A 25108-nucleotide genomic window follows, 5' to 3' on the forward strand; every position below is an offset into this window, starting at 1 on the left:
TAACTGAGTTTTTTACCATCACAATCCTCCCTTTGGGACATGCATGTTCTGCCACAATATCTCTGCTTGCCCTCAACGATCAGAAAACAGATAACTCTATCATTCTGTGATGTCTGAAAAGATAGCCCACTATTTTCAGTGGTAGTTGCCAGAAGTCAAAAATCACTTTCTTATATCATCTTTGGAAAACAAGATCACCAGAAGTGCAGGGCATACATTAAGATGGCTTGGTTTTACTCTGTTATAGCCAGGTAAACTCCCATTGGTTTGCAAATCTTCATAGAAGTTGTCCACACTTTCCACGGATTATGAGGACTCACTTAAATAGACAACCTATGTGTGCATTTTAAAGTTAATAATGTTCCTATTTCTCTTTTTAATGTTTATGTCCCCACAAACCTGATAATAATTTTTGGCCTCATATTTCTTCCCTTTTGATGTCTATTCCTACAAAATATGTTATATTTGGCAGTGATTGTAACCTAGTTGTTGACCCATATATAGATCAGTCCTCCAAAGCAGCTTTTGTCACTTTTCCAATGCATCAGCATTTCAATTCTTTAATTTCCCATAGATCTCTTGTTGACTCTTGGAAATTCTGTAAACCTCAACTTCCTAAATACACCTTTTTCTCCCCTACACACTATTTATTTGTCTCTAAATCCATCACACAACACATATTACATGCAGACATTAGATCAATATTGATTCCTGACCATGCCCCAGTAATCCTAGATTTGGAATTACTCCCTGTTAATGAGTCCAGCAGAAGATGGCATCCCAACATTTCTTTACTGATTGATCAGACCTTACTTCCTCTTTTGAAATCCTGTATTTCCGATGTCTTTAATTGCAATATATCCTCTGTTCTATCCTTCGCTACTGTGTGGGATGCTTTTAATGATCCAGCCAGGGATTTTATTATTTCTTATGTTGCTAAAACAAAAAAACAAAATTCCCAGAAGGCTCTTAAACGTCTTAAGAGTATTAAGTTATTAGAAACTCTCGATACTACCTCGAATTCTAAAGCTGACCTTGATAATCTTATTGGTGAAAAGTTTAAATACAACAAGTTATCTACAGAAAATGCTAGCTCCTTTCTTCTTAAAGGTAGCGCTCGATATTATGGTGGCCAGAACAAAGAGGGTAAACCTCTTGCCTCTTATCTTAAGGTTAGGACGACCATTCAAACATTGAATATATTCTTGATTCCGACTATTCTAGATATTTTGGAGGAATTAAAGAAATAATATTCTTTACTTTATACTCCTGAAGCTATTCCAGATCCTACTTAAATACAGCTCTACCTTGATTCTATCCCAAAATACTTTCTCTTTGATATTGACTTATCATCCTTAGAAAAAGATATCTCTTTTAAAGATATCTCTCACGCATTACATCTCACTAAAACTGGGAAAGCACCAGGTCCGGATGGTTTTCCTGTGGAATTTTACTCTCATTTTTTTAATTTGCTTCTCCCGCATCTTCACTCTTTATTCACATCCTTTATTTCTCCTCATACCTCGATTAGTACATTTCAAGATGCCCTAATTTGTTTACTTCCTAAAGAGAGGAGAGACAATCATCTTTGTAAAAATTATAGATCAATATCTTTAGTTAACTCAGATTATACATTATTTGGTAAATTTCTTGCTCTTCGACTAGAATCCTTTCTCCCATCAATCGGGTTATATTAAGGGTAGGTCCATCTCTGATAACACTGGGACCATTTTGTAACATACTGCATAAATCAAACAAATATCCTCACTCACACTCAGCTATCTCGTTAGGCACAAAGAAAGCCTTCGATCGTAGGGATTGGTCTTTTATATTTCATACTCTTTCCTGGTTTGGGTTTGGACCTAAATTTATTTTGTACATCTCTTTCATATATTCCTCTCCTAAAGCTTCCACCTTTGTCAATGGCTCTGTTTCCAAACCTTTTGCCTTACACAGAGGTGTTCATCAAGGATGCCCTCTTTCGCCACTTCTTTTTATACTAGTGTTAGAACCTTTCCTTGCTAAAATTAAACAAAATCCTAATATTCATGGTTTTCAAAGTGGTAACACCCATATTAAAATGAGTGTCTATGCAGATGATATTTTACTATATCTATCAAAACCAGAAATCTCCCTCTCACCCTTCTTGACAGAAGACAATACGTTCTCCTTACTTTGTAGTTAGAAATTAAATCCTAATAAATGCAAAATCCTTCCTCTTACTGTTTTATGTTTCAGACATGACGTTCTTTCAAATAACTGTACATGGAACTCTCAAAATCTAATATTTAGGTTTATGGTTTGCCTCCTCTAATAAACTAACTTTATTACTAAATATGACCAGAATATTCACTACATTATCCAAATCTATTTCAAAATGGCATCCCCTTTATTTAACTTGGTGGGGCAGACTGGACACTATTAAAATGATGCTTGTTCCTGTAATTCTCTATACTCTTTCAGCTATCCCGCTTACTATTCCTTCATATTTGTTCAAAAAAATTTACTCTATCTTATCAGCTTTTTTATGGAATAACAGGAAACCACATATGTACCTTGCCTTGCTGAAACGTAATAAAACTCTTGGAGGTGTTAATTTCCTGGATTTTCAATTACATCATAAAGCCTTTCTTCTTAAACAACTTTCTAAGGGCCAGATGTAGGAGCCCTAATACCGGTCGGAAACAGCCGATTTTGGCCGTTTCCGACCGGTATTAGGGTTTTCAGATGTAGGGCATGCATTTACATATTCGGATTTTACCGATTCTGTATTTACCGATTCGGTAAAATTACCGAATCGGTAAATACAGACTCGGCAAAATACTGATTCTGTAAATGCAGATGTAGCTGGCACATGTCAGAGTGCCAGAGGGCTTTAAGAATCGGTATTTTACCACCCAATCCAATTGGGTGGTAAAATACCGAATCCAGGTGTGCATGCACATCTGTGCATGCACACCTATGCCATGTGACACAAAGACATGCCCATAGGGCATGTATGTGTGCCACATGGCACACAAGCCTGTAATTGGGGTGCTAGAGGGTGTCAAAGTGACACCCCCTGCACCCTTGCAAGAATAGATAATTACCGAATCAGTAAATACCGATTTGGTATTCCACATTGATTCCTATGGGCTTCAAGGCCCATAGGAATCAATGCGGGATACCGATTCGGTATTTACAGAATCGGTAAATACCGAATCTTACAGATTCGGTATTTACCGAATCAGAATTACCTACATTACCCCCCCTCTAATTTACCACTTCTTAAATACCGAATCGGTATGATTCGGTATTTTAGAAGTGGTAAATTAGATTTACCTACATCGGGCCCAAAGTGTTTAAACCTTTCATCCTCAGATATTTATCCACTATGGCAAGATGTCGAATTATCCCCTCTTGATCCTTTCTCAATTTAAGAATTCCTTACGTTCACTTATAAGACTCGATTTTCATCCTTGCCTATACCTAAACCTTCTCTTAACTTATTTCATTCAATTATCAACTCACATCTCCGAGAAGTTGACCGGTTTCTCAATTCTTAAATTTGGCATAATCGCTATATAGCAATTAATAAAAAAAACTGTATTCTGGAAAGCTTGGTGAGACAAAGGCCTGCTTAGGGTCCACCAACTTTACTCTCGCGATACCTTTCTAACTTTCTTGGAAGCACAAACCCTCTTTGGTCTACTGCATTCATATTCTAATACATTTGAAACACTGATTCACTCTATATTCTTATTTTTATCCTCTCAATCTTTGAATCCTCCCCCCTCAATATATCATGGTAAAATCCCCCCTAGACTGAATAATCATCCTAGTGCTTCTTCTATTTATAAATTTCTTACCAAATCTGTGTAGCTTAGAAATAAAGCAATAAGTGGAATTACAGTGGGAACAGGATTTTCTTACTTCATCGTCCACTTCGTTTTGGGATAAATTATGGACTAACATTTTTAAGACTTTGAGATCAGCTAGTACAACGCATACGCTTTTCCTTTTATATAATAGACTCACATTCACTGCAGTATATTTACATAAATTTACACCCACAACGTCCCCTAGTTGTTTGTCTTGTAATATTCCCAAAGCAGATTTGTTTCACATGTTATTCTCTTGTCCCCTTACCCATCCATTTCGGGTGAAAGTATTGTCTCAAATCAATATTATTTTTCACACCCAATTTCCTTTTTCCCCTTTAACTATTTTTGTAGGCTCACTTTTTGAACATTGGCAATCCATCACACATAATACAGACATCGTAGATTTATTATTTGCAATTGCTTTTCAACAAATTACCAAAAATTGGAAACAATCCACACAATTATCTTTCCAGACCTGGTGGTATAGTGTTTGTTATCACCATTGACTTGATCGTGCTTATATCTTTCCCCTATCCCTACATATCATAAGAGAACATGTATGATCACCTATTACCATTTTCTTAGATACTTCTGCTCAGAGATCTAATCATAATCGCCCACTGTTAGAAGAAGTCCCCAAACCGCTATGATTTGAATTGACTTTTCCAATTTCATATAGTATTTTCTTTGTCTTATTTACTTACAATTACTCTATAATGGTGTATTTCCATTTTACAGTCACTATTTAATAATTGTTAATTTTTCTATTTATCGTATCAAGCTCTCCCATTTTTCATTACATTATAATTAGTTCCTATTCCCGTCTTGCTCTTTTTCCCCCCTTTTACACTTTCCTATATCCTATGCAACTGTTTGTTTTTTGCTGAATGATTAGTAAGTAATCAACCTAATTCATATTATATAAGCTCATTGTAATTTTTATTAATTATATATGTTTTGTTGCATTACTATTTTCAATACACTTTGTTTATACATAAAAAATTTGACAAATTATGGGTATTTGTCTTCATTATAAAATCACTTTTTATTTGTTGAATGTTCTAATAATCCTTGAGAGCTCATCATAATCACACTCTCTTAAAATCTGGCTTTTCTTTCATCAATGAGTTCTGTAGATCTCCTCTTTCACAGTACTAATTCTAGTGCCAGGATGCCTTTAAGTAGCTATTCACTATATACATTTGCATTTATTCATTGCCACATAACGCACAGCTGCAATATTTAAGGACAATTCAGATTTTCCACAGTTCAGTGGGTTGAAAATCATGATTTTATTAAAGGCACGGAGGCTGACATTATGCATATTTCTTTAATTGCCAACTCACAGCAGCAACAGCAAACAATGTAAAGAATTTAGAATGTAAAAGATAACATTCTAAAGTCAACAAGGTCTGTGAAGGGCAGCCATATTCCTTCTTCAAGCTGCGAACAGTCCATAGAATTAATCCATGAAGAATTGAGTAAAACTAAGAAACTTGAAATCCAAACAGAGTAGAATCCATAGCAGATTACTTCTTATTATCAGCACCTGAAAAAGTTAAAACAGAAGTTATCAAGGGTGGGGAAAAAAGACAGGGAGGGATAATATCAGCCTCCGTGTCTTTAATAAAATCATGATTTTCAACCCACTGAACTGTGGAAAATCTGAATTTTATGGCAAGTCACGGAGGCCAATATTATGCATGTTTAAAGCCTTGCCATAATATTCGAAACTGGACAGTCCAGAGGTTTGAAATAGAATTTCTTAAAAACAGAATCAGAAGACCAATCAGCTGTTGACAAGATGGCTGATAAACCACCACCTAAAAAGAAGGCCTTTGAAGCCATTGCCCCTCTAGCAGAATGTTCTCCAAACCCGGATAAATCAATCCCCGCCCTAGACATTACCTCTCTAACGCACAACTGCAATATTTAAGGACAATTCATATTTCCTCAACCATAAGAGCCAAAACCCAAATGATCAAATATAACACAGCAAAAAGCATAGTGCAGAATATTTGTAAATTATACAAACTTTAGAAAAGTAATCACTTTCCATATTATACAAATTCAGTAGTTTTTACTCATATAAACAATGTTTGCATGAGATGATAAGTGTTTTAGTGCAGTTTTATCAAAACTTGGAGTATTGCAGTGCAAAAGTAAAAGTTTTGTTCTAGACTCAAAGTGCAGTGTTCTACGAATACTCCAGTATCTTTGACAATTTTGAACAGTACAATTCATACTTGAAGGGTGCAAGTGACAGATGTCATATAATGCCATTGACTGGTAACTCCTCCATTATTCTCTGTTTTGCAGCTACAGGTAGAGAAACACAAAGGAGAAATACTAGGAGTCGTGATCGTGGAATCTGGATGGGGCTCTATTCTACCCACTGTAATCCTGGCAAACATGATGAACGGAGGGCCTGCAGCTCGCTCAGGGAAGCTGAGCATTGGAGACCAGATCATGTCCATCAATGGCACCAGTTTAGTTGGCCTTCCGCTTGCAACATGTCAAGGCATAATTAAGGTACAGACAAGAAGGTCAAACCAAAATACTATGTAAAAGTGTGCATTTGTCATGGCACTGTTCCTTTTAACATTTTAAAGTGTGATCATCACTTCACGGTTACTTATCACTCCAAGATGGTTTTCAGAACAATGACTGCAATGTAAAAGTTAGTTTAAAATTCATACGAAGAAAAGTTCCTTCGGAAGATAATTTCTTTATGTCATGCAGTTCCTATTCAAGCTTTATGTCTAGAACTTGATCTTACTAGTGGCTATTCAATATCTCTGGCAAATGTTTTTAGATATGCTTATAGCTTCTTAGATGCATTTGAAGGCACCTTCTGAGACTACTGAAAGCTTGAACCCTTTCACGAAAAAGCACAAAATGACACTTTTAATAATAATCTCATGGTTGACCTTGCACAATTCCAATGTACGATTGATCATTTACAAAAGTGGACACCTGCACAACTCAAATTGTTTCTAAAATATGCTACAGTCAGATAAGTTATATTAGTGATATTACTCATTGTTTATCTCTAGAAAGTTATAATTCTTACTCTGATAGTACATCGTTTATTCAGAATCAAGGATAGTTAAAGTTACCTCTGGTACATATTTTTGGCAATTTGTACTTAATAAAAGACTAGATATTTTACCTCCAAATACATTTAAGAAATATTGGTTCCAATAAACAAACCAAGACCGGTATGTATGACCTTTGCAATGATGGCTTAAGATAGTGAGCATGTATTTTTCATTGGAATGCGATAGTGGTGGAAGCTTTAAATTGATATATAAAAAATCTTTGTGTTTCAAATATAAAATATCTACAAATGATGAATTCATTGTTTTGGAAAAGTCACCTTTTGATGTACTAGTTTGTTAAAATCATTATTCATGTTTTTAATTGGTTTGTGTAATATAATAATTGCTATGGCTTGCATTGAGATTATTGGTATTTAAACTTACTTCTTTTATTTGAAATAATTGATTGTTGTAAATATTGCGGATCTCTGTCGAGATCTAGATTAATACAATTATTCAGATTCTGAACAATGACTACAAATATTTAAATATTTATGTTATTTATTTTGTGTTTTAATACTTGTAAATGCATTGTTTATTGATACCACTTCAAGGTAGAATGAAGCACAAGAAAAATTAAATTGTTGAACATAAGACAGAGCTAGAGACATATTAGGAACTGTGTCATTAAAACAAGCTTATAGTAGAAATAAATACATAATTAAATACCAAATTTCCTAATTATTGATGAATGAAATTTAGTGATGATGCTGGTGGTACCTTCTAATGACCAATGTCTTTGATATTCACTATTTATCATCTGTATTCTTCAAAGAGCTTTGTTCTGAGTACCCTGGAAATCCTGATGGGACCGGTGACTTAGTCACCAGCCTAAATAGTAAGGTCTGTTGGGGCATCATGGATCCGACCTTGAACTGTAGGGGAGAATGAGGGACTATCAGGGAAATCAAACAGAGGATTATTGATTCCCTTGTAATACTTCAATCCTCAGCAGACTACCAGAGTATGTACGGCCTGCGATTCCGATTAAATACACACTCTTTTGTGACCTGGTATCATTAAGTCTGAGGATGCAGAAGTCACATACTCCTTACTTGAGCACTCATAATGAGGGCCAGCGTGGTTCAATGTCTAGTACTAATTTATCAAGAGAGGTTCTAGTAATTTTGATTTGATGCAAATTTAGTAGCTAATTTCATTCTGTGGAGGGTACTGAAATTATGCTTTGTAAATTTAAAAAAATTAGGTTGTAGAAGTAAAAGTTATTCAGACAGCGAGGTTCAGGAAAGTTCCTCTTGCCCCATGCATATTCTGACAATCTCACCAAATGCACAGCCCATGAATGAATCATAGATACACCCCGCTTGATTAACTGGTTGAAGACGGTAGATCTATCTGTACATTGAGCGAGATACATTTGCCTGCCAGGTTGTTCTTTCTACTGTTCTTTGCTATAGGTTCCGAGTACAGTAATTTGGGGCATTAAGGAACGCGCAATAACATATAAAGCAACATTAGTGACATTCTGAAAGCATGCATATTTTACTGAAATCTGCAGTGTGGACACCTGAGTGTCTCCCTTAGCACCATTGAAGATATCTTGGTGGTGTCAGCTAGAGTCCTTTGTGGTCTGCTCCATGTTAATGAATATCATTTTCTGTACATTAAGTAGAAAATCAAGGTGATGAATCTAAACACAAATCTAGCCCCTCACTTACCTTTGTGACAACAGGCAATCGTAAATGACACACATTCTATTAAATGGTGACAATATTTTCTGGTAACAGCATGAAAATAATGTCACAAGGTGGGCAAGGATAGGTTTTTGTCCTAATTAAAGTTGCATTTTCAACTTAAGTTTTCTAACAGGAGAAATTATGTGGCACTCAAAGTTTTCAACTTAAGTTTTCTAACAGGAGAAATTATGTGGCACTCAAAGTTCTCTTTCACTTACCTAACATATTTTGAGCGCCAGTGTCTCTCTGAAATCAAATATCTGGCCTGCCTCACCCAGAGTTATTACCTGTGAAGGCAAGCCTTTATCCTGACCGTGGGAGGCATTAATACAGACACCTCTACGCTTCCGTCAGTCCAGTCCAGTTTTTTGAGAATTCATAATGAGTGCACCAAAACCTTAAGAAACATACTGATCATGAGCTTGAATTCCTATGCAAAGCCTGCTACTGATGACTTTAAATGAATCATTTTGCAAGTCCACGTTACTATCCGCGAGCTCTCATGCCAACAAATCTCTCTAATCACTACTAGTTATCCTAACCCAGTTACCAAGAGCGGTGTGACAAGTGATGCTGGTTATTGGGGTCCTGTCCATAGAATGCCTTGTGACCTCAGTTGAGGAACCAATAATTGAACCATGCCGTAGCTCCTTAAATTGTGAAAAGGTGAAACCTCGCTCTACTACCTGGTGGATCTTCTCAGAGATTTCTTGATATCCCAGACGTTTATTCTATTCCACAACCCTAGAAATCCCAGGGAAATAAGCTGTCATAAAAGGATTTTCAGAATCTGCCATTTGGCAGTATTGTTCACTAAGAAAACGATGACCAATTCATCAAACTATGTGTTTACATTTAACTTGCATATGTAAGGAGCATTTCCTATCAGTCCGTAACTGCTTTTAGAATTTTAAAAAGTTGGGTTTTACACTCCGAAAAGAATATACTCACATAAATGTTTTCATGTCAGTACATCTACTCACATGGGCTGGCTGTTGGGAGCGACTGGCATTCGAAGACTAGAATACCCATAGGCTTGTGTACACCTACCCAAATAGACCAAAGTAGATATTCCCAAACTCCTGTCCATCCCTTTTTCTTCATGGAAGATGCCAAAACTTTACCCTTGACAAAGCAGGAGTAAATCCCTTTTAAGAATCGCAAGGCGAAACGACGAACGCCAAATTTGGTGGAGAAGTACGGAAAATATTTTTTCACAATGAACAATATTTTCTCGGTTAAGAAAAAAAAACCATCGCAAATGCATTTTTGCTTGTTTAGCAAATTTGCGCATAAGGAAATACATGCGCACACATAGATCATGCAATATGGAATTACTAATTTTCCAATCAGAAAAAGGCATTACAGAGACCAATTAGTAAATATCTTAATTATATATTGTACGCCACTAACACAATACTTTTACTGAACTTATGGATGCAAGCACAAAGAGCTCTGGCAAGAGGCACTCAACATGCCATTTAAGACTTGTCTGTGAATATCTGTCTGTTGTACATTTTCACCAAAGTGAGGTTGGAGATCTTCTGGTCTGGTTTTGCAACCTTTATCATGAACAGGAAGTGTGAAAATCTTTTTTGGAAAGGCTAAGTGTGAGCAGTTCATGCAGTCCAGAATGGCATACTGTGAAATTTACAGCGCTGGTTCTTAATGACAGACACTCCAATTTATATGCAAAATCTTAAAAAGGATAGTTACATTGCACTTCTATTAATAGGTCTGATATTCAGTGTCTTTCATCTACTAGCATATGGCAGCAAAATCTACTGACATTTTGTTAACACCATCATAGACGGTTCATTTGTATAATGTTGTGTTCTACTATTGTATTTCTAGTTGATGATTGGTTGTGTCATTGGTCAAGGGTGGGGGACGCAGTGAAGAAAGTAGAAGCATTTAAGCCCACCTTTGTTAACTAGTTCTTGGTCGGTATTTCATTTGTCCTCATTGACTGAACACTCAGGACACTTTTACAAGGGCCACATAACATAGCATTGCATGTGTATTTGTGAAGCGCACTTTCAACCATAGTCATCTTGGTGCTGAATAACAGTTGTTTGTTAGCCATCTCAATGGTACTTACTTTATCGACCTCAGATGGATGAAAGGCTGAGTGTATCCTCCAGGATTTTAGCCTGTGATGATGAGGTTGAACACAGGCTCCTGAAGTCTACTCAGGCACCAGAATCCCTGGTTGACATCTCTCAGTAGGTTTGTACTCTTTTGCACATTCTTTCCATTGTTTGAAAACAGTAACGTCATAAAATAAACAAAAAGATTGCGAATAGAGAGGTCTAATTTGCACAAGTACGTATCTATGAGCGTTCCTTATTCATAGTGTGAAAGTCATTGTTAATATTGTTTGATATTGCAGTCTGATGTTTGGAAACTATGAAATACTGTAGTTGAACAGGACACTTTATTACCTGTAAAACTAACTGCTAAGACACTGATGCTTGTGGACATACTATAATACCTTTTGATGAAAGTTATAAAGTCAAGTTCACGAGGAAACCTGGTGGGATAAGTGTTTAGTATATTCTCACCAAGCTCACACAACACCTAAGCCTCTCTAGTAAATTATTGAGATAGCACAAGGTATATCCATGGTTCCTGATGACACTTGTTATGGTTGCTTGGTTGACCTCAGAGGTCAAACTTGCATAAAGTGCTGGCGGAGCAGAAACAACAGGCACACTTTTTATAATATACACTAGAGGATATTGCGGAAATCTGAGAAAATCTGAGGAACTTTGTTCCCTCAAGTGGTGCAGGTCAAAGCGAGTATGGAAATCGGTTTCCATGGCCTTGTGTGGGCGCGGTGCATGATTTCATTAAAACAATCTATCTCAGAGTGAATAAATAACTCTATGCCCAAAAAGCTGCAGCCAAAATCTAGGACTAGGACCGTGGTGGCTGGATCCGTCTGCTTCATGGTAAATATTTTTGCAATAGTCTCCCTCTGCAGATGTGTGCCTAGTTTAAAACTATGAAATTGTTTCCTCAGTGAAACATTAAGATGTTGCTTTTGTGAGGGAGTACTATGTAGAGGTATGGTCAAATGTAGTTTGACGCCTAAGTCAGATTGATGGTTCGTATTTATTTTCAAAGTTTTGTGCCACTGTCTGCCATTGTGTCAGCAGAATTAGCACAACTTTCATTTCCAACCATGTTTTTGGTAATTTCCACAGCGGCAACCACTCTTGTCTATGGGAATCTTTTATCTGCTCTCACCAAGATTCATTCTAAGATGTGCTGCATGAACAGCTTTTAAGTGCCAAGGCCTTACAGGCATCTGATCCTCAGTAGCACAGTAGTCCTAGGGCTCATGTTTCTGGGCATGGCTTGAAGAAGCTGCCAGCTGTTCTCCGAGACCAATCTTCAGTCCTGGGGGACCTCTGGTGAGCACAAAGCTCTTTAGATGGCACGGAGGCTAGATGTACATCAAAGAATATTCATCTGCATTTTGACTTAAATAGGACACTCTCTATTATGGAGATTGCTAGGAAGTTTGACTACCAGAGTGACCAACTAAAATCATTCAAATTGGGCTTGCTCCACCATGCTTCCTGTAGGCACAGCTGAGCTAGTTCAGTTTTGTCTTCTAAATCCCAGATGCCTTTTCTTGCCTGGCCAAGATAGCTACTGGGAACCTAGTGTCTCAAAGACTCCTTGCAGAGAGAAACGCTTGGTGCGTTCATCTGATTTGTGATCTTTTTCCGGTGGATAAATATTAGCGAAGAGAACTGCTTGTAATGGAAATAGAAACTACTGCTTGGCACGTGCACCTAGATCCCTCGTGTGGTTAGTGCTAGATTCACATGTGACCAGTGCTATATCCAACGTCATGAGCACTTGACAGAAAGTGCTGTGAGTCAAAGTTCTGGATATTTTCCAAAGATAATTTTTGGCAAGAAATTGGCTTGTCAAGCGTTTGCAAAGAATCTCTGAATGCTTTTCACCTTATTGCTATCAGGACACAGGAGAAACAACCTGTCTGATTAATCTGCTAGATATTATTGAAAGCAAGAGCTCTCTGTTAGGTTCAGTGCTCAGAAGCTAGAGCGGGTGCCACCTTGACAGCTGTGTCTGAGGTGGAACCTGGAACAAGTAAGTGAAAGGGACAGATGCTGGCTGCTGCCTGTCCTGTATCCTGCCCTCCTAATTGATACCTTTGGTTCCTGAAACAAGCCTGGCTCCCAGGCCGCTTTACTATCCCAGTGAGGACGACACTCATTTATTGCACTAACTTTGCAATGTGCTCATTATTGACCCTTTTTATTAACTTTGAAGTCAGCATTTTACAAAACACAAATACTAAATTTCGCTACACGAGGACATAAAAGGAAGAGACACTTTTTGTAAAAGATTTATAATAGTCAAGAGAACTTTCCGGGAAGAGCACAGCTCCCCCAGCAAAATAATCTTTAAACGTTTCACTGCAAAATTACCTTCCATTAGTTAACATAAAGAATGCTGTGATGCGTTAACAAAATTCAGATTCACGCACACACCCGCGAAGGAAAAGAATACATTGCCATATGCTGCGTTTAAAAGTAGTTTTTGCATCTGCTGAGACTGTGCTTATTAAAGAGTGGTGTTATATGTGATACTAATTTACAGCAGAAGGTGGTAAATATGCTGTTCAATGTGTGCTTGAAAGGTGTGATTTTGCTGTGGGATAAGGTGCATTAAACCATGGAATAAATGTAAACATGTTTGTTAAAGGGCCACACCTTGATGCTGTCAGCATACATTGGACCCAAGTCACGTTCAGGGAGATAAGTTTGCAGACCAATAACTGGATAATGTATTCATTTGAAGGTTGAACCATATTAACATTTTTAATCACTACAGATTTGTTGTGATTAAAGAGCGTGTTTTTCGTTCAAGGCGTGTTTTTCTGTCTGAGTTTTGCATAATGTATAATGGTGTACGTCACTCTAGCTGGACCCAACTTCAAACAAATTACTGCTCTTATCTATTTACATACATAGATATGTATATATACACTGCGCTCCAAGATTTTCCTATGTTTACTTAGGAAAAGAGATAGCAGCACTCAAAAGGATTCCGGTGTCCACATCTTTTATTTCGTGCACACAGACGCGTTTCGGCGTGCTGCCTTCGTCAGTGTATAAAGTACTCCATTTTCGACATTATACACATATGTATATATACACATATACATCTTATGAAGTGATGACACATAATGTTACATATGAGGAACACACGCTGTCAGGAGCAGGCAAACATTCTGTAACAGAGAACTGCTGGTCACGTGGCCAGGACATAGGACTCAAAAATCCATCAGAGGAAGTTGATCCATGTGTAAATGATTCAGAAATCAATGTCTTGGGATATGAAACAGGATACTGGTAGGAACCTAGCAGAATCATCACATATGTTGAGGAGGAATTGTTTGAATTCCTGGGAAAAATAAATAATGTCAGGTAATAAGGCACATTAACCGTATTATTAATCTGAGGGCAATGAGCTGTGGCAGCCATGGCGGTAGCACCCTAAAAAGGTACTCCAGTGACAAGTATTTCAGGAGCAGAACTCATAAGCTGGTTTGATTTTTCCAGTTGAGACAAAGAACAGTGAGGGATCTTGAAGAAGGAACTAAGGATACGAGAGATACAGGATAGTTTTGTCTAGAAGTACTAAAACGACAACGGCCCTTGTTATAATTTAGTGAGGGATGCTATGGTGAAATGAGATCACTGAAATATGATGGACAATTACTGCCAACAATGCCCTTTAAAACCTCCATTAAGTGCGACAATTTGGTGCCACATAGGATGCAGTGTACTGCCACCGTTTGCACTCTACATTTGATGTTATTGGCAAAGAGTTATGGGCAAATTCCTAAACATGATTCTGTAGAAAACAAAACACCAACACCGCCCCGTCACTACATTACCACTGCCAATACCACACTTCCACCCCATCAACACCAAACCATCCTGGAATAGAACACTAGCACACAAGTATCAATCCCATCCCTGCATCCTTACATATAACTAGTGTCCTACCCCATACTCCCATCTATCACTCGCCTCCATCACACACTAACAAGTCCGGCACTGCACTATCACCAATTTACTTGTCTACATAGAACAACACTCACATGTCCAACATATTACTAAATCCACTGTTTTCCTGCCCCTCAAAACCACTGAATATGGTGCTTTGGCTGTTAATATATAGCCGGCGTAAGTGCTAAGAACCTCTTTGGGTCAACAATTAAGAAGTCGACGTCTATTTCACATTGCATAGGAAGCTGTATTGATAAAGACTCAGTTAATTTAGGTGTTTGAGGAAACAAATAATCTGCCATTTTCAACAGTAATCCTAGCACGCATACAATCCCCTTCACAATCCATCTACCATCAACCACTTCTGCTATTTCTATGTGGCTTATGTACCGCCCTTTTGTTGGCCTTTAAATTTCATTTTAGAAGAACTACTTACTTCACTCACCTTGTTGTGCCCACCTCCAGGAGACAAAGGATTTTTGTGCAAATCCCTGCCTACAATTCTTTGTACTTATTTATTTAACTATTTGTAGGTTTTATATAGCGGGAACAAGACCCTTGCGGTTATCAGAGCGCTTTACATGTCATATGTTGGAAACAAGAATAAGAAAAGAAAAATAAGCATAGAAAAATACAACTGTAGGTGATTCAGATATAAGGTGCTCAATAATACAAAACTAGCAATTAAAATATGCTGCTCAGTGTAATGTTGTGGTTCCCCCCACAAATGATGACGCTGCAACCTCTGTGCTGGTACAACCTTGCTTTATTAAACACGTCTATCCCTAAAGAGCGCCGAGCCTCAACTGCCGTACCGGCTCTTCGCGCCAATCATTTACGCAGCGCGCGTAGCCTTGTGCGGGCGTGGCACGTCACGTGGTTCACGTGACGTGCATACACTAGAGCGCGCTACTACATATCTCCCCTTTTTTCCAACGAACAGACAGTTACTCATAGTCCACTGTTCAATTCATAGTCTCTGAATCTGGCTGGTTTGACCACCACCCTACCCCTGCGGGTCAGTCTTACCGGGGTGTTGGTGTTCTCACTTTTGTTGCTTCCTTCGAACTCCTGCGCTGCCGCGCCTCCTTCACTCTCTCTTCTACATCCTCCTGCCCTCTGCTCCTGATCATGTGCCGTTGTCTCTAGTTCTTGTGGGCATTCTCCATCCTTCCCAGTCGTGGTGTCTGCGGGGCTCCTGCTCAGCCACTTCGGTTTCTTCCTCCCCAACACCTGTGGTTCTTTGGTCCCAGCTCAAGATTTTGTTACATCTTGCCATGCGGTCCTGCGACCACACGTTTCCGTCGCTCAGCAAGGCTGCCCTGCCCAAGACTTCCTTCACTTGCATGGGCTTGCTGTATTTGCTCTCTCCCTTCCTCTGCGCATTGGCCAATCTCACTCGCACCCATTCTCCTTCCTCCAGGCCAGTACTCCGTACGTTCCGCCTGCGGTCGTAGTGGTGGGTGTAGACAGCTTGGGCTCTCTCTAGGTTGGCTCGCACCACAGAGGGTGACCATTCACTGGTGACTGTTTTTTCCTTTCACACTCTGTTGTCTTGTGTAAATGGTTCGCGTCCTCTCAATATTTGGAACGGGCTGTAGCCCGTGCTTGTGGGCGTGATCATGTAGGCCCAGATCATGTGCCAAATTTCCACTTCCCAGTCTTTGTCGTCGGATATGGCAGCTTGGATCGACCCCATCACCACCCTATTGAACCGCTCCACTAAGCCGTTACCGGCAGGGTGATAGATGGCTGTGTGTTTGGCTACAATGCCGTTCCTGCTCATGAAATTGTTCCACTTCTCTGACTTGAACTGTGGCCCATTGTCACTGAGCACCGCCTTGGGAATGCCTTCCCTCACGAATGTATCTGCCAGGAACTTGATGATGGTATCCGCATCCATTGTTTCTCCTATCGTTATCTCGGGCCATTTTGAGTACCGGTCCACCATGACACATACGTACGTCCAGAACCGGGCCCAAGATGTCCACGCTCAGTTCCTCCCAGGGGTTCTTTGGTAGTTCGAACTTGCCCAGTTCGGGGCAGAGTGGCTTAAGGGCTTTATCGGCTCCTTGGCATCTGTTGCAGTTCCTTACATGTCTTTCTGCTCTCAAGTCCATTCCCGGCCACCAGTAGTCTTGCCTGGTCCTCAATCTTAATTTGCAGATTCCAAGGTGCCCCTCGTGGAGTGTATCTAACAGTCTGTTGATGATGTTCGCAGGTGGTATTACTTTCTCACCCCTGTGAACAAACACTCCCTTGTCGTCCATCAACAGCTCTTCTCTGATTTCGTAGTAAGGCCTAAGTTCCACTCCGAGTGTTCTCTTCTCAGGCCACCCTTGGGTAACAAACTTCTTCACTTCCTTCAACGCCACGTCCTCGTCGTACGCCTGTTTCCATTCTGGAAGACTGATGGAGACCTCCTGGTCCTCTGTGAGCGCCACCCATTCCTCCATTCCTGCATTGTTCTCACCACTTGATTCCATGGCAGCTGCCCTGCTTAGGTAATCTGCCACTCTGGTCTTGTTCCCTGGAATATGCTCCACGTCGTACCTGAACTCTAGCAATTTCAGTGACATTTTTGAAATCCTTGGTGTAGCCTCAGTGTGTCCGCTCGACGTCAGCACCTTTAGCAGGGGTTTATGGTCTGTTCTCAATAGGAAGCGGGTGCCCCACAGAAACTGTCTGAACCTCGATGTAGCCCACACCACTGCCAACATCTCCTTCTCAATTACGCTGTACCGCTTCTCAGTGTCCGTCAGCGTGCGTGAGGGGAAGCTTATGGTGTCCATCTGTCCTTGTCCCCTGTCCTGCATGAGGACTGCCCCCAGTCCTTTATCGCTGGCGTCTGTGGTCAGAATTGTTTTGTCTTGAGGATCATACCCTTGGAGTGGAATGGCCTCAGTGATTGCCTTCTTGACTGTTTTAATTTCCCCCTGTGCCTCTTCCGACCATAGAAACTCAGTGTTATCTCTCGTCAGTTGCCTCATGTGGTGGGTCATTGAGGCGGAATGTTGCACAAATTTCCCGTAGTATTCGGCCATGCCAAGAAAGGACCTGACCTCGTCTTTGTTGGTAGGTGGGGGTGCTTCGCAGATTGCCTTGATGTTTTCAGCCTTTGGGGTTACTCCCTCCACCCCTATTTCATGTCCCAGGTATGTTACTGATGCCATTCCGATGCAACACTTGGACCATTTCGCTGTGAGGCCTTTCCCTTCCAAGATCTGTAGTACCTTTTCCAGTTTTGCGTCGTGGTCCGGTTTGTCTCGGCCCATCACCAGGATGTCGTCCTGGAAGTACTGGACACCAGTGGTTTTCTGGAAGAGCTGATGCATTAACTTCTGGAAGACTGCGGCCGCTGAGGCCAACCCAAATGGCATGCGGCGAAATTGGTAACACCCAAATGGAGTGATGAACGATGTAAGATGGCGGCTTTCCGGATGTAGGGCAATTTGGTGGTAGGCGGAAGTCAAGTCAATGGTGGAGTACCATTTGATGCCCCGGGTGCTGGCCAGCATCTCCTCGATTCTTGGCAGAGGGAACTTTTCCACCATAATGTTCTTATTGAGCTCCCTGAGGTCCACGCACAACCTGACCTTTCCGTTTGGTTTTTTAACTACCACCAATGGCGCCAGCCATTCCGCGCATGTGATGGGCTCGATGATCCCTTTCTTTTCCAGGTCCTGGAGTTCTTCTTGGACCGCCTCTCGTACAGCGATGGGGATGTTCCTGGCCCTGTGAGCCACAGGTACTGCCTTGTCTTTCAGAATTATTTTGTGTGAGAATTTCTCTAGTTTCCCCACCGTGCCTCCAAACACCTTGGGAAACGCTTTCCTCCATTTGTCCAGGTCCGGCCATGTTCCCTGTTCTGTTAACAAGATCTGTTCCTTGCCCGCAGGATCTAACTTGATGCCTAGATCACCCTGGTCCAGCCACCCTAGCACGGAGGGCCCCTTCTCCGATACGTATAACTTGCAGTAGGCGGATCGGCCCCGGAACTCAAATTTCAGTGGTCGGAAGCCCGCCATTGGTATGCGGTCCCCTTTGTATGTGACTGGGCGGATGTCCAGTCTTTCCAGTTCCGGACCTAGTCGTGGCGCAAACTTCTCCTCCCACACTGCTCGCTGGACGATGGTGTACGGTGAGCCGGTATCGGCCACTACGCTGATCGTGATTCCTCCTATAGCCATCTCCAAGACAGGTTTCATGGTTCTTTTGCCGTCTATGCTCATTATTTGTCCATCCACTCCCAGCACCTGGTCATATATACATAGTACCGTGACCACATCTTCTTCCGCCGCCTCGTCCTGGGTTTCGCTGTCATGGCCAACTAATCTCACCATGCTTTTGGAGGCCTTTTTCCTGCACACCTCAAAGTGACCGATTATTCCACAGTACATGCATTTGGCACGAAACGCCGGACATTTCCTATTGTGCGCTTCGTGTGCCCAGTTTCCGCACCTGTAGCATGGTTTCCGGTTCGTTCCCGCTTGCCTTCCTGGCGGACCGCCATTGCTGCTCCCCCTGGTGTTACTCTTGTCCGCTGCCCTTTTTGTCTGGTGGTCCTTACGGGACTCTTCCTCATCCACTTTGTTCACCATGGCGCTGGACGCCGTCTCTTTCTTTGTCGCGTCCGCACACCTCCTCGCCATTTCTGCCCTCCTAACAATGACCATTACGTCTTTCAGGGTGGTTTCTCCACTGGCCCACAACTTGTCTTGCACGGATGTGTATGTGGTGTGCATCACCACTTGGTCCTTTATGAACTCTTCCTCCCAGTTGTCATACTTGCACGTGGCAGCCAGCCGTTTTGGCGCTGCCACGTACTCCTCTACTGTCTCTCCTGGGCGTTGCTTTCTTTGTTGGAAGTTAAATCTGTCCACCAACACACACACCGCTGGTCTGAAGTGTTCATTGAGGTCGTCGATTGCATGAGCGTACACATCGTCGTCTGTGCTGTTCCTTTGCTTCGGCACCAGGCTTTTGTAGACTCTCAACCCTTCAGGGCCTAGGTTAAGTAGCAAGATGCGCTACTTCCTCGATGGTTTAAAATTTCTCTTCACTCTCATCTTCCAGAACCCCGATGAAGTTGTCGATGTACTCTCTCCAGTCCTCCCACTTCATCAGCGGTTCTCCCGGTCTGGGCAGGAACTGCACCGGTGCTGTCGCATATCCTGTTTGCACGCTCATCCTCTCGTTCTTGATCGTGGGCTGGTGGCTCGTTTGGCCTTTGGGGCTTCCCGGCGTGCTTTCTTGTTCTACCTTATGTGCTTGGTCCTGGGGACTACCTGCGTCAGCCCCCTCGCTCTTTACCCGGGTATCCAGCTCGTTTCTTTGACTCGGTGGATGTTGGCCTTGTTTGGCGCACTACTCGCCGTGTCTTCTTCAGCTTGCGCCGTTTTCGGCCTCTTGGGTTCTCCGGGTTGTTTGGCCCTGCCACGCTCTTCAGGGTGCTCATTGGGGGTTGCCGTCGGTGTTTGCTGTGGGGGGTAGGGATCGGTTATCCCATCCTCGTCGCCATTGTAATATTGTGGTTCCCCCCACAAATGATGACGCTGCAACCTCTGTGCTGATACAACCTTGCTTTATTAAACACGTCTATCCCTAAAGAGCGCCGAGCCTCAACTGCCGTACCGGCTCTTCGCGCCAATCATTTACGCAGCGCGCGTAGCCTTGCGCGGGCGTGGCACGTCACGTGGCTCACGTGACGTACATACACTAGAGCGCGCTACTACACTCAGTAATACAGACTAGTAATTAACATATAGTAAAAAGTAAGTAATTCACATGAATTTAGCACCAAACATTGAACACTCTCATCTCAGAAAGAAACAAATATAGTGCAGTGCGCAACTTTGGTTTCCTTTCCAACACAAATCCCACCTGAACACTTTGCACCAGGTTTCCCACCTGAACACTCTGCATTAAACAAAAACCAGTTTGGTCGATGCACTAATTAGAAAGCCATAATACGATGGGCCAATGAAATACAATTCACCAGGCAGCAGTTTCTTCTAGGTTTTTTGTAAATGTATCAATTGTCCATTTGTGCTGGTGGGCACCACCACCACTTATTTCAGGGGACCAGCACTCTTTGCAACCTCCTGCTCTGTCCAGGCTGCCATAACTTACCAGAACGGTATCAGATTAGTCCTTCTTTTATTTCCAGTGGCTAAAGATATAGCAAGACAACCAATATTTAGATTTTTCACAATTTCATGATATTGGCGAACCTTCTTCTATTTCCACGTGCCACCATGGAAATAGACATTGGACAATTGCTCTCTATCCCGGTTGGTGTGCATGCTGCTCACAGGCAGCATGGAGGTGTAAGCAGATGTTCTGGACAGTAGTGGTGCTGTAGGTAACGCCTACCTCCCCCTCCGTTCACATTACCTGCTGAGAAAAAGTTTTAGAAGCAACACATTTTATGTACAAACTAGCAGCCGCCCCAGCGTTGCCTGGGGGCAATGAGGCTTCAGGGCCAACCGCCCGCCCAGGCCCCCGCCCTCCCCGACATTGTCCGTGCATGCCCATGCACGGACCAGGCCCCCCTCCCGCCCCGACTCCCTCCCGACCCGACTCACTCCCGCCCCGACTCACTCCCGCTCCGACATTTTCCAACGCGTTAGGAAGGCCATCAACATGTCGTCTGTCTGCCTCAATTCATCCCCCCCCGGCCCCCCCCTGGGACTCCTCCACCTGCATCACACAGTCTCGCACTGAGAGTTTATGAAAAGCTCAAACTTTCCCTTTCCTTACCCGTGCCGCCGCTCCTCCTTCATCATCATCACGCACATCGCAGCGCGTCTTCACGCACGTCGCGTCGTGGCCAGCGCTAGGTCAAGTCCGGCGCTACTTTCAGGGGACTACTTTGTTTTCAAACTTAATTTTTTTAATTTACTTTTTTTTTTTAATTTATATAGCCTATGTCCATCTACACACCCTGACATTTTCATAGATGTATCGGGTGTGTAGATTGGCGCTGTGGTTCCCGAGTTCACCTGGCCAAAAGGTGCAAGTTCTCTCTTTATAATAGTAGTATAGATTAAATACTGAGATATATAGTATCTGTGCTTAGCCTCGCTCCGGTTAGACCTAAAATCCTACAAAACGCCATCCTTAGCTGCTGGAAATGCAGCCCTATAGGTGAAACAAGTGCAGTGCTTCATGTACAATGCAAGGCCAACAATCTAGCTGGAAGGTGGTCACACAGTTGAGAGGGCTGAGCTCCAGCCCAGAGAGCTTCAGTTCACTTGAATCTGTCTTCTTAGTTCCAGTTCAGTCTTTCATCCAACAAAGTCAGCTAATGATCACCATTGCGTTAGGAGGGGATGATAACACATCTTAGTAAAGTGCAAATGTACTATTCATTTTTTATATATCACTTTTTTACTTAGTAAAGTGTTTCACAGCATTCAATTTAAAAATGTGATATTTTTTGCAGGGTCTGAAGAACCAAGTGCAGGTTAAATTGAACATCGTCAGCTGTCCTCCCGTCACCACGGTTCTTATAAAGCGTCCTGATCTCAAGTACCAACTGGGCTTTAGTGTACAGAATGGAATTGTAAGTACACTTTTTTTGAGGTAGATATTTACAATAGAATATTTTCAGACGTCTTGCTGAGAGGTGATGGAAGAGGTTTTATACACTGATGTCATTGAAGCATTCATTTTGGCCATTGCCCGGTTAATACTCCTTAAACACTTTTGTATGCGCTTTTAAATGTATTTGCGAATTGTGCACAAAATATCTAAAATGGGAATGTGCAGGGAGAATACACATCTAATTCGTGCACATAGGAAGGACTGTGCCCTCTTTTGTAATTTTATAATGGGGAGTTGGTCATTTAGGGGCAGAATCAAAAAGGCATCTAAGAATACATAAGAGGTTTCCTCTAATACTGCTCCGCCATACTCATACATTTCTATTCAGCACACAATTGCTGAAACCATTAAATATAACTCACCTTGAATTGCTAACAAATCATTCAAATTTGAATCTATGTTAAACGTTTTCTCATTTTCATTTTGTAATCCCATCCACCATTCCCACCCTGTATCTTGCTCCAGGAACTGGTTTCAAGTTTCCACTTCCAGGAAAGATACTTCCTTTTGACCTAATGCTCTAATGATGTAAGATGGACATCCAGCCATATTGTATTGTCTGGCCCATGAGGCATTTACAAAACATAAGTGTTTGGAGCATTTCCTCTCAATTAACTCAAATGTGATGCCGATGTGTGTCACACAGTTTTGACATCACACAATGAGAGAAATAGTGAGCAGGAGACCATTGACAGAGTGGTTTTCCAGCTCATGTGAACAGTTGATTTCCATTACAGCTTTTGCACCATCCCCAGAGCATCAGCAGTAGCCTCAGAGGATTTTTCTTCTGATGGGGTGGGGCGGTGGACTATGTGTGGAGCAGGGTCACTTAAACAGTGCTCAGCATAAAACCCTCTACTTTTCAGTAACCCCTTCCCTAATACAGCCCCATCCGGAAACGTCCTACAGCACTGGAGTAGCAAGGTAGGGGCACGAGTTTTGGGGGGGCGAAGGCCTCCCCCCAACCATGCGTTTACCGTAGGATTTCAAAAGCAGGAATCATCGCCAGCACCCCCGCCCCCGCTCCAACATGCGGCAGCTGTAGGGAGCCAAAGGCAGGGACTGACACAGGCGGCAAAGTGTCTAGCTAAGCCACTGGTCTACAGGTAGCTGTGTAGTTGTCAATCGCTCAGTAGGAGAATTGGCACAGAGATCCAGATGAATGCAAGGCCATCTGCACACCAATTATGGCTGCCTCTTAATTATCCACCCTGGATGCACTGGGGTAATTTTATTATCTTTCATTTGCTCCCATGCCTCTGTTTCCATGCCTCTGATCTAAGGCCCTGGCCACTATCCTGATGCTGCCGTCTCCTTGATTTCTCCTGCTCATCCTCCTCACACACATTGAAATGGTTTTAGAAATTGGCAAGTCTGCAATTCAGTTTCAGGAAGATCTAGACTGAAGCTCAATCGTTTTGTTTGATGGTTTAACTATTGAAATCATGGATTGTTCTCCATATATGTGCTCATAGCAACACAATCTTGGGCAACTGTGCCCACCTTCGTCACTGACCTCGCTTAGTGGGCTCTCCAAAACAAGTTGTGTAAAGCGAACTCATGACAATAGTATGATACAACTAAGTTTTCTTCTCATCGACCAAGGCATTATCATTTTTAGGTTGAACCTTAGCGGCGCGCGTGCACTGTCTCTCGACATGCTGTATTCGGTGTATGGGTTTCTAGCCCACCTACTAGATTTTTATTGGTAACTTGCATCGTCATTTAGAAACGCTTGCTTTCTAGTGGGTAAACTTTCTTCTTTGTCCCTCCACTAAGTTGGTTGTTAACACCTACGGTGCAACACCGTACCACTTTTATCGTTCCACTTTGGAGCTTATCGCTCTGTGTCTGGGGCTATATAAATTTTTTTTTCGTGTGGGGCATGGTTTCATGCTGGCAATTCTGAGGAGCGAGCGCAGTGCTTCATCTCAGCACCACACCACTCTGCCAAAGTGAGCCCCAGTGCACCACAACACGGATGCTGGTGAGCACTGCAGCACTAAGATACCTTTCTGTGACTCTGCGGCCAAAAGAACTCCCAAGAGAGGAAAAGAGCAAGCCAGTTCGGGTGGCTCTCTCATGCGGACACTGGAAGATCCTCAAGCACTCAACTTGATTGGAGCAGCTTTGGGGCAAGTGCAAACTCAGAGCTACAAATTTTCGAACCAGGTTCGAGTATTACGTTAGCTCACAATCCTGCGATTGAGGGAAAATCCCTTTGGGGCACATGCATCAAGCATTTTTGCCTTCGAAAATGGCCTGTTTGCGAATGCAAAAAATGCTCTTCAGATGCAGCAAACCCTATTTTGCGATTCGGTAACCTGTTACTTAATCGCAAAATGGGTTTGCGATTCGCTATTAGGAAGGGGGGTGTTTATGGCGTCCCTTCCAAATACCGAATCGCATCGGTATGTAGGAATGTTTTGTGACTGAAATGCGGTCGCAAAACATTCAATTTTACCACCTACTTCAAGTAGGTGGTACCCCATTCGCATATGGGAAAGACTCCCCAAAGGACCCCTACCGCTACTGTTTTGTAAAGCACCTCATTTTCCTTTAAGATAAACCGGCTGCTTTACAACAACAAAAAAAGCTTTATTTAAAAGCAATCACGTACATGGTGGTCTGCTGACCTCAGCAGGTCACCATCCCCGTCATTCTTGTGATTCCTAAGGGGTCGCTAATTGCAATCTACCTCGTTAATATTATTGAGGTAGAGCAATTTGCGAACCCCTAGGAATTGCCTTCTGAAACTATTTGAGTTTCATTCATGGTTT

General features: G+C 41.9%; 1 protein-coding gene across 3 annotated transcripts in view; it reads left to right on the forward strand.

The window, feature by feature from the left end:
• APBA2 (amyloid beta precursor protein binding family A member 2) overlaps positions 1-25108 on the forward strand; it is a 1219434-nt gene that overhangs the window by 948477 nt on the left and 245849 nt on the right. For all 3 annotated transcript variants that reach the window (XM_086958387.1, XM_086958390.1, XM_086958389.1), the window contains 2 exons: positions 6183-6395; positions 22168-22287. In XM_086958387.1, coding sequence (XP_086814513.1) covers positions 6183-6395; positions 22168-22287 — 333 coding nt within the window. The remainder of the gene's footprint in view (positions 1-6182; positions 6396-22167; positions 22288-25108) is intronic.

Source organism: Lissotriton vulgaris, chromosome 2_1 (genome assembly GCF_964263255.1).
Source record: "Lissotriton vulgaris chromosome 2_1, aLisVul1.2, whole genome shotgun sequence".
NCBI classification, from domain to species: domain Eukaryota; kingdom Metazoa; phylum Chordata; class Amphibia; order Caudata; family Salamandridae; genus Lissotriton; species Lissotriton vulgaris.